Raw genomic sequence first — 10986 nt, 5'->3', positions numbered from 1 at the left:
ATATTTGTAAAACATTTGGGTTTGATTTAAAATAAAAAAGAAATTGAAATTATACATAATTTTTGCTCTTTTTTTTCTCCTAGTTATTTTGTTAGTTTTATATCCCAAAATCTATTCACTACTCATATATTCAAGATGTTTTGTTTCTTATTACAATATTGATTACATATATTTTGTGTGGTTATATTTTCAATATTTTTATTTATTATTTATCTTTCTTATAGAATTTTAACTCTCAATTTCAAGTATATAATTCTGCAAAATCTTCATTTACTAGGTATTATAATTTTTTTTTTGTTTTCTTTAATCCTTAATTTTTATTTCATTTATAGAATTTTTTTACTAAAATCATTTTCATTATTTTTTCACAATTCAACTAATTTGATATCCGATAAACTTTCTAATATATTTAAGATAAGATAATTTTTATCTTATCATATCTTTAATTATACATTTTTTTTTCTTTATGATATTTTGTTAAGTGGTGTATCAAATCGTTTATAGAACACACATTTTACTATTTTTACTTCTTAATATTTGTATTTGTTGTTTATTCTTATCATATACAATATTATTTTTTATGATTATTTATATAATTATTTTTATTTTCTAACTTATTCTCTTAAGTGTAATTTTATCATTGTAAATGTATAAAGATGTTTCATTTACTATAATATAATACTTTAATGTCATTGTCATTAATATTATTTTTCATCATCCAACATAAATTAAAGTTCAAAAGTTAAAAATAATATTTCTAAATTCGAAGTATAATTAGTTTAATATTCTTTGTAGGAATGATTCCATGAAGTAGTTTATTATAATATTTATTAGTGTATATAAAAAATAAATTTAATTAGAATTCTAGAAAAAAAAGTAAAAAATATTTGAAATATATTTAAAATTGAATATTTATTTATTTTATAACATAAAAATATTTTTAACCTCATCAAATTTTTTTCCATTAACTTTTATAAAATTAATAGATGTTTTGGTTGTTATAAGATTTAATTTATGTATCATTAGGTAATATTTTATATTATTATTTTATTTTTATCTAATTTTTATCTGATATTTTAATTAAAATTTTATATAATTATATATATATATAATTTAAATAATTAATATAAAAAACAATTATATATATATTTTAAATAATTAATATAAAAAACGACAATATAGAAAATTTTAAAAATTTGGTAATATTGTAGTGTTCAAACTCTTTAGTATTGTTTAAAATCTCCTTGCTTACTATACTACCTCAAGTTCTTCATTTTTACAACAATATCTACGATTCATTCTAGATATCAAACACATTAATTTTCATTTTTATGACGTGAAATTTAGCCATGTGATAAAGATATTATATATCTTATGTTTTTATTTATATATTGAGATATATATCATATGTTTGATTCTCTTTTATTATTATGAAATATTATGTTTTATTGGGTTTTACTTTTCTCTCTTTATAATGAGACATTGTACTCTATATATTGATCAAGGTTGTAATAGATTAATAAGCAAGCGAGTTGTTTTCAACAAGCACCTCTTGTGCATATTTTTCCTTTCCATGGCTTATATATATCTAAAATGGTATCAGAGTTAGGTCAAAGCCTATTCTAGCAAACTTTCTTAGACATTCTGTTCTACTCGCTATCGGACCACCCATTTCTAGACCCACGCACGAGATGTATATACTTCAGCGTGAGGGGGTGTTGGAAGTCCCACATCGACTAGAGATAAGACCACTTTACAATATATAAGTGGGGTGCAAATCTCACTTTACAAGCCGATTTTGTGGGATTGAGTTAGGCTTATAACCATACTTCTAACATGGTATCAGAGCAGAATGTGTTAAGAAAATATTTGTGTTAGAGAGAAATTTTTCGTCATGGCAGGAGATCAACAAGAAAGGAGAAAATGCAGAAGACGATTTAAATCTGATACCATGTTAAGAAGTGGACTTCTTCTACCAGGAGTGATAAAGATATTATATATCTGCTTTTATTTATATATTGAGAGATATCATATATTTGATTCTTTTTTTATTATTATCAAACATTGTACTCTATATATTATTTTACCAAATACTTTTTTACATATTTTTCCTTCTCATGGCTTATACATATTTAACACCGAGTGTATGTTTGTTTTATTATTTTCTAGATAAAGTTTTTTAAAAAGACTTTAATTGTGATGTACTAAATGGAAAAGTCTATGCCCTATTATTTAATCATTTATAGAACTAATCACTAGTAAAAATAATAATTTAATCATATATCACAATTTATATTATATGTCTATACATTCTAAACAGTCAACACTTTCTGTCTATATTAAAAGCTCATGGCAGCAGCTTCAAATAGAGATTACAAAGTGACTTTTTTTTTTTGTTAGATGTGGGAAAGAGAAAATAAAGTCTATCTATCAATTTCGCTTCATAATCTTTATACTTTAAAAAGTTCATTAGCAATATCCTTTTGTGTACAATAAAGGTGATCGTAATGCAACCTTACGTTTTTGTATTATTTTTTATTACGCTTGATATTTTAATAAACTCATGCACATATTATTTGACACCTAAATCTCACTTTGGTAATTACATTACGGTTTCACTCAAATTTAACTAGCTACCCATAAAAGATTAAGTGGAACCCTTAATATAAATAATTGCAAATTTCAATCTAGTGAAGTTGTCTCTCATTCATTGGTTTAATTCATACACACGGATTTCACCTATAGACCAATGAATTTTGAGAAACATTAATGAATTAAAGGAATAAAAAACAAAAAAAATATCGGTGACATAACTAATCATTTCTTTTATGCTATGCTATAGTTACCATTACACTTCTATCTAATTTTGCATACTATATACTCTCATACTTTTCCATGATGAAGTGATCTGTTTTTATTACAATTTTTAAATTTAATAGTTTCTTAAATCTGATCCCAAACAACAGACTTTAGAATAAAATGATAATAGTTCCGAACAGTAAAACAAATATTATAATAGAAAAAAGTCTAATTAGTAATATGGTTATATATTAGACTTTTAATTCGTTCTGATTTTTATATTTTGTTTTTTTAATTGAGTTCTTATTTAAAAAATCTCATTTGAATTTTTATTTTTATATAAAAAATTTAATGTGACTATTTTTATTAAATTGATATTAAAGTTATCTAAAAGTAATAAAAGTAACACGTGTCAAATATAGGTTTGTTATGTATCCAAATTTAAGATATTTTTTTATTTAAAAAGTGTCATATATCAAAATCAGATATATTTCAAGAAATAAGATATCCAAATTTTTGATACATTGACTAACCTAAATTTTACATGCCATTTTAAAAAAACAAAGACTCCATGTAATAAACAAATATAAAAAAACTATAACAATCAAAAATCTAAATATAAAGATGAAAATAAATAATTAACCTTGTGTTTGTTTCGTTACTTGTCATGTAATGGAAGGAGAATGACCTACTTGTTTCAATCAATTACGTTTAATTTCAAATTAACTATACTAATTATTTTTTTTTATTTTAAAGTTTAATCATTATATTTTATTTTAAATTAAATTAAACTAAATACATTTTATTTTATATTAATTTGAAATATAAAGATTAAATTTTAATCTTATATTTTTATTTATTAAAATATTGTTTTCTATCTATCAAATTATTCATAACACCTCTTTATCTTTTCAAATTTATCCACTCATTCTTTTTTATCTCAAATCAATCCTTTAAAGCAAACATGTAAAAATAGAAAAAGATGGCGAGAAATTGTATAACAATTAAATTTATGTTAACGTAAATCCAGTTTTAATTAAAATATCTTGAGTTGAATTATTCCACAATCTTAAAAATAAAAATTACACACATATTCAGCATAAAAGAAATAACATTTTAAGAACTTATGAAAACGATTTCCACATCACCGAGCTTAAGAATTACAAAAAAAAAAAGTTTGGAAATATATAACTTGTATTGTGATTAAATTCAATAAAACTAATTAATAATAGAGGAGGATAAATTGTAATTATCACGATCAAGTTTCCGATTGGTACCATTGGTATGAAGTTTATGGTTATGGCTTCTATATAACCAAATTGAAATGTAACTTACAAAGTCAAATATTCTAACTCACCACCAAATTGGCCATCAATGAAAGCACAAAAGATGATAGATCAAGTCATGAACTACATAGGGAAGTAATCTTCTGATCTCAATAAGGTTACAGGTGAAAAGTAATGCCAAATAAAAATGTGATGCTTTTACAAGCAAAATGCAAAACTCTGACTACAAACCTAACCCACTCATTCTCCCAATTTAAAAGAAAAAAAAAATGACATGAGGCAAGAAAAGGGAATTGCATAATCTGTGTTAACTAAAAATCCAATAACAAAAACAACATGAAGGCTCAGACACTTGGTAGATGAACCAAGGCGAATTCCTTAAGGTTCATCCCTGTACAAAATATTTGACCAGTGTCCCAAAACAGGTAAAAACTATCACAGCTCGTTGTGAACTTATCTAGCAGAGACAACTTTCAGACCTTCTGTTTAAGAGTAACATCAAGAATCCCAATAGATATTTTCGGTTTGTAATGTTCATCTGTATCCACTTCTTCAATTTCCTGCCACAGGATTAAGTAACATTCAATATCAAACTTATCATGAAACTCCTTCAATTTGCACATTTTGCTACCACTAAACCATCATTTCTCAGAAACAAGAAACATAAGTAACATAACTGTCATTTAAAACACAATAGAAAAACTCAGAATATTAAACTCCATTTATACAGTAGAGAAGAGTTGCGTGATATCTACCTCCTACAATCATCTTTGTAAGTATTGCTATATAGTTTTAAAATTAATTATAAAAACTCCTGCAGGGTGATAAAAACAAAAAAAAAAAAAAATCTGTTTTGAAAAACACATTTATACTTTATTGTTTGAAATTAATGTTAAAAAATAAGAAAAAATGATCAAAAAAGCATTCTTGACTAATGGGAAAAGGAAAATGAAACGGAACAATTAACCAACAAAAAGGAAAGTGAAACAAAACAGATCTCCACACACAATGATGCAGACATGACATGAATAAAGTAAATTCAGTCACCTGCACAACATCCTCTCCCTTGATGACTTGCCCAAAAACAATAAGTTTCTCGTTTAAATCTGGTATAGGTGCAGTTGTAATGAAAAGATCAAATCCTTTGTGGTTGTGTTTGCCCTTGGAAGTCCCCAGCATGAATGCTTCATGTTTCATACTGGTTAATAAATAAAAAATCCATTAATTAGAAAATTATGCAAATAAGCACTAGACAGTTACTGCAATTTTCTAAGAACTTATATCATAAACTAACAAGTGCAACGAGATGAGTAAGAAAACCTAGAAATAGCATGATGCTTTCCTCTCAAGTTCCAATCTTCAGTAGCTCCAGCTCCATGATTATCCCCTGCCTGAATCACATAGTGCTTAATTACTAGGTGAAAAAGCATCCCCTTGAAGTGCCCCTTTTGACTGCAAATAAATTGTAGCTTAGGTTGGATCCATAAGCAGGTAGACTAAAACAAATTTAATGTAGAAAATCACTAAAAACTCATGACTAACATACTGCCAACATAAATTGATACCTATAAAAATTAGACAAACATGAAACCACCACCCATAGAGTTGTATTGAACAGAAAGTTGTGTCATATCATGAAGTGCTGGTCTTATATGGCATGGCAAGACAGTATTGTCATATTGAGTTCTAAATGGCTATAATTAAAAGTTGTAGAAAACTACCTAGTTTCACATCCATCGCACTACATTGGTTAGAAAACCTATATTAAGTGATGTGACGACATTGAAATCAGCTATACTCAACTTAGATTTCACATCTGTCACAGTCATATCGCTTTGAAGACTGATATATTCTGTGATAGATAAGTCTGTCTACATGTACTAGTAATTGCAAATTTACAAAATGTTCTGGCAAGTTTTATAAACATGCTAAACAGTTTCAGTTGTTGAAATATTAGCAATATAACTGAGAAGAAAAGAGAAAAGTGGGATTCTGGATAAAAGTGAGTAGTGATGTGAAATAATGCTATGCAAGACAGACTTAAAATGTAGACTTATTTATACTAATAACCAATTACAACTGTAGTCCCAATATTCTAACCTATATTGGGTTATGCTCTACGTATATCCGGTTGGAATTGGACATTTATTGATAAACAACTTATTTACAGATATAATAACAATGAAACAGAGCACAACAAAGACAAAAATTATCTGTGATGTGAATATGAGAAAACTGGAATCTTAAGGATGATCTCATAATGCGTTGGGATTGAACATTAGTAAAAAACCTTAATAATAAACTGGATCAAATAAGGACCACAATATATTTTAGCTAAAATTACCCAGATACGTGCTTGATCCAATCAAAATATATTACTGCATAGACATCTGACTTTATAGCAATTTATTCAACTTTATGTTTCTAAGGATTATAGACAAGTAAAAATTAGTTTAAACATACCTTGAAATACTATCATCAGTTCATTTCATCAAAAAGATAAACTTTTCCCACTTATATATCTATCCGATAGCATCAGTACCAACCCAACCAAAAGTCCCAAAAAAAGAGTTCACAAGGATCAAACCCTAAGTCATCCAGCAGCATCCAAATTATAATTTCGTAGGAAAACCAAATACTCACCATAAGTCAATGAATTCATCAACAACTTCGGGAGCAGTTTCCTTGTGCAGTTCAATTATTATAGAACCTTTAGAGGTATTTAAAACCTATAATAAGGAAGAAAGAGAAAAACAGCTTGTAAGACAAAATAATTTCATTAATACATTCTAAACTTCATCGATATTAGGGCCTATTTGGTTAAGAAAGGTTGTTTTTTTTTTGTTTTTACTCTATTTCCAATAAGAATATTTGAACAAGGAAACAGATAGAAAACAAGAAGATATTTTTATAAATTTCAAGAAATGGAAAAAGAAAATAATTTATCTAACCAAAGAAACCCTTAACTACAAAAAATCCAAAACAAGGAATTACTAGCATTCTGGAGCAAACTTACAGCATATCCAGGCAGCTCAGATTTCTTCGAGTCCACAGAGTTATTGTCACCCTATCAAAAGTTTACTTTGATTAAGAGGTGAGGTTATATTGATAAATGAAATAAACTATTGACCTAGCAGCATCCCTATCTAGATGGGCAAACATATAGACAGACATAATTTGCACTCAGATAAAATGCTCCACAGGGGCATCAGATAACAAGAAAAAAAAAGGACTTAAAAAATATGAAAACACTTTATAACGCATTTAAGGATGTACCTCAGAGATGGACATGTGACTTTCTGATTGCAATCTTGACCTGAATGCATGTAAGAAAGTAATTATTAGGTAAAAGTAAGTTCATCAGAAGTTCCTAATCTGTATGGGTGAAATACATCCAGATAAACATCAACACTCAACATTATTTATATACTATAATAACCTAACCAGAAATCATAACACTAATGGTTGATCAATTTAAATTAGCCATCCTATAATGAAAATCACTCTAAAAAGTCGAGCAAAAATGGAGAAGCTTTTATTCATGTTCGAAAAACAAATTTTCGTCAATCGGAGACAAAACACCGTCAGAATGAACCTAAATGGTTCCATCACCATGAATGAGGGGAGAATTCGCTCAATAAAGCAGTTAAAACCTCCAGCTAGAAAATGCTATTCTATAAAATGCCTCTCTCTAGTAACAATGCCATCTAAAATATCATCTGTAGTATTCATGCTTAACAAGTCTAGATGAAGCTAAAGCTCAATTTAGCCAAGTAACATTTTTTAACAAATCTTTTGTTTGTTTTCCATCAAGTAGATAAAAATATATCGCCCATCATTTTTCAAACTAAGAATCTTCCATCACAGCTAAGACAGAAAATCTTTTACTAACCTGCTGGACCAATGTCTGTAGGAAGCAAATAGGAAAAACCCAACCAAGGAAAGAATCAAAAGATAAAATAAAACAGTCGTAGCACTTATGCGAGAAGGACCCTTCTTCCTTTTGCTTTGCTGTAGCAGAGCCTGAGGTTTAATCCTCGCCATTTAACCTAATCTCCAGTATCAAGGGTATGATCAATTACCAGGTAATAAAACGAATCAAAGGTAGTAAATTAAAAAATCTATTCAACCGGAAAAAAACTATCATGAATATGATACCATCACAAAGAAACCACCTAATCCATTCAATAGCAGTAGCAACATCATCCAAATCTTATACTTAACTTGAACACAAAAACAAACAAAACCCCAAGGCATACAGTTTGAAATTTTCCACATGTCTAAATCAAAGCAAGAATTTTTCATTCAAACACAATCAGCATCAAGAGAAACCTCACAATCGAATACAAGATTAAGATCCAACAATCAGCAGACGGTTGCATCCGCTAAGATTTGGGCAAACGTAAAAAACCTTAATAGGGAGTAGGAAAAAGAGAGAAATTAAGGAATACCCGATAATTATTAGAAGCCAAATACGGCATAATTTTTAAAAGTCGGGATATTTTTTAAAGAAACAAAAAAAATAAAAGGAGGTGAGAGGTAGAACCTGGGAACGTGTGTGCCCGAAACAGAGGATCAGGCACCTGGTGGATCGAAGATAAGTAAAGAACACGATGTTGGGTTTAGAACAGAAAAGGAAGATGAACGTGTGTGCGTGGGTGTTTCTTCGATTCAAATTCAATGCTGATAGGCGAAAAATAGGTACAAGATTCCGACCGGAGTTTTCCAATGTTACCGGGGTCATTTATTGCGTAATTTTATCTATTAGTAAATTTCTTAATAATCATAACAATTAATTACTGTATATGATTACGAAGAGTACAATTTTGACACTCAAAACGACGAAATTTCTTAACCCTCTTTCGTAGGATGAAATTGAAGGGAAGAGAAGATACAATATTCAATGTTATTGTTTTATAGAGAAAAATCGAGTAGAAACATTTTCAAAATTTGTCCAAACTATTTATTATTTTTATCTGCTTTCATTACGTATGTTAAGTTCTTTTTTTTTCCTAATGAAATATTTAGATTTTTTTTATTTTTTTATCTATTTCTATTATTTTCATTTATTTTATTTTCTATCGATATTCTTTAAATATTAACAGTATTTTATTTAATATTTTTTCTAAATTTTTTAAATCAGGCACAATATTAAACTTTTGCTTGGATTTGGATGTAAAAAGTAAAAAAAAAATATATATATAGTGAAAAAGCAAAGTTATCTTAATCAAAGACATAACATAGAATGTTAAATACATAAATAAAAAGTTTGTAAATAAATTAATTAATATAACATAATAAGAAATTACTTCAGACACTGTCAGATACGATTCAATTCTCTCATATTCATTATCTCCTACAATGGATAAATTAAATTGAAGCAAGCGTAACTATGATCTACTAAAATTTGTCATTTTAAATAAATAACATAGGAAATATTGAATAATGTGCTTTTTAAATTTTTTTCATATAGTTTGCTAAATTTTATCTATTTGCCAACAACACAATTATTAATAAAAAAGGTATAATTAAGCATTTTTAACATTTTAAATCTTAAAATAAAAATTAATATATCTATTTAATATAATTGTTTAGGAATTAACGGTAATCATAATACTGTGAATAATATGTTATAAGCAGTATGTATTTGAAGAACAATGCCATAATCTTTTAATATAATATAATATAATACTTTTATACATATGCAAAAAAATTGATTTAAAAACACTTATGTTTTGTTGGTTCTATATAGTATGACAAATAGACAATTTTAGTTCTTATAAAATAAAAGTTTTAAATCATACTCATTATTCTTTTAATTATCATTTATACTTGTTTGCTACTCTTTACATAATTTACATACCTGAACTTATTGTATATTTTCATTCTTACAAATAATCTTAAAAGATAAATAAAAGACGGAAAGGTAATATAATAATTTCCAATCCATCCTCCTCCAAAAAAATATTAATAATTTAAATAAAAATTCAAAATGATTTCACATTTATAAAATTTTTAATTTAACTTATTTAAAGATGTAAATTAATCTACAATATATACAAACAATGCAAAAAATCAGCACTTAAACGTGTTTTTGTCTATATTTTAAGCAAAATATACATTTTACAAATTAATTTCAATCATAAATTTATAAATTCTCATAAATTTATAAATTGAGGAGATGTAAAGTCTAGAATAGATAAAAAAAAAAAACACTTCACTTTTGAAAAAAGAAATTAATAACAGTAACAACCCTTCATAAATTAAGACTATCAAGTCTTCTAATAGAAGATATTAGTTACAGACTTATGATATATTACTACTTTTATACGATAATTTAATCATAAATTACGATATTGAAAAACGCGTAACTTAAATGGTTTTTTTTTCTTGAGGAAAAATATATAACTTAAATAGTTAAAATTCTTATTTCATCATTGCAAAACCTACAACTATTTCAAATGTTTGGAGGACCACACACCAACCCTTGTCCTTATCTTTTGTAAGCATATCACACCAAGCTTAGATTTGAAGAAACTATAATATTAATGGCTTAAGTTTGAAGAAATAAAAAAAATAAAACACACTTTCAACTACAATGTCTATTACCTACTACTTTGTATTTAAAATTTACATTTTTTTGCCTAACGCAGGCTCTTATTTTAATGGCCATTATATAACCTTCAATATGAACTGTATTTAATTATTGTAAATTATTGATTAAATATTTGGTATTTAAGATAAATATGTCTTTTCTTTTTAAAATTTGTAAATTTTAAATATTTGTGTTAATCTCTTAATCTAGAAATACATATTTTTTTATCTCCAGAAATTAAATTTGAAAGATTATTTTTTCTTCTAAAACTGTTTTTGAAAATTTGGAGGCCTAAAACGAAAAAAT

General features: G+C 26.6%; 1 protein-coding gene across 2 annotated transcripts; it reads right to left on the bottom strand.

Moving 5' to 3' along the window:
* Nucleotides 1–4163: 4163 nt before the first annotated feature.
* On the bottom strand, nt 4164–8831 carry LOC114192488 (peptidyl-prolyl cis-trans isomerase CYP21-4-like). 2 transcript variants are annotated; one of them, XM_028082223.2, is made up of 8 exons: nt 8632–8831; nt 7978–8134; nt 7362–7401; nt 7102–7152; nt 6729–6814; nt 5406–5537; nt 5133–5283; nt 4164–4645 (listed from the first exon to the last, which is right to left on the bottom strand). In XM_028082223.2, the coding sequence occupies exons 2-8, from the start codon at nt 8127–8129 to the stop codon at nt 4559–4561; spliced, it is 699 nt and encodes a 232-aa protein (XP_027938024.1). In that variant the 5' UTR covers nt 8130–8134; nt 8632–8831; the 3' UTR covers nt 4164–4558. The 2 variants fall into 2 exon arrangements, with proteins under 2 accessions (XP_027938024.1, XP_027938025.1); XM_028082224.2 differs by lacking the exon at nt 8632–8831 and adding an exon at nt 8423–8544.
* Between the last annotated feature and the right edge of the window lie 2155 nt (nt 8832–10986).

The sequence above is a fragment of the Vigna unguiculata genome, chromosome 7 (genome assembly GCF_037176805.1).
Source record: "Vigna unguiculata cultivar grain cowpea cultivar isolate G323 ecotype 2 chromosome 7, ASM3717680v1, whole genome shotgun sequence".
NCBI classification, from domain to species: Eukaryota; Viridiplantae; Streptophyta; class Magnoliopsida; order Fabales; family Fabaceae; genus Vigna; species Vigna unguiculata.
The sequence above is the reverse complement of the archived record's forward strand: the minus strand, read 5'-3'. Positions and strand labels throughout refer to the sequence as shown.

Bases quoted from the DNA above. Each gene is read 5' to 3' on its own strand.
- LOC114192488 (XM_028082223.2), bottom strand. From the start codon at position 8,129: ATGGCGAGGATTAAACCTCAGGCTCTGCTACAGCAAAGCAAAAGGAAG. The intron at 7,402-7,977 runs GTTAGTAAAAGA...ACATGCATTCAG, and splicing joins TACAGACATTGGTCCAGCAG to GTCAAGATTGCAATCAGAAA. The intron at 4,646-5,132 runs GTGACTGAATTT...ATCCTGTGGCAG, and splicing joins AGGGAGAGGATGTTGTGCAG to GAAATTGAAGAAGTGGATAC.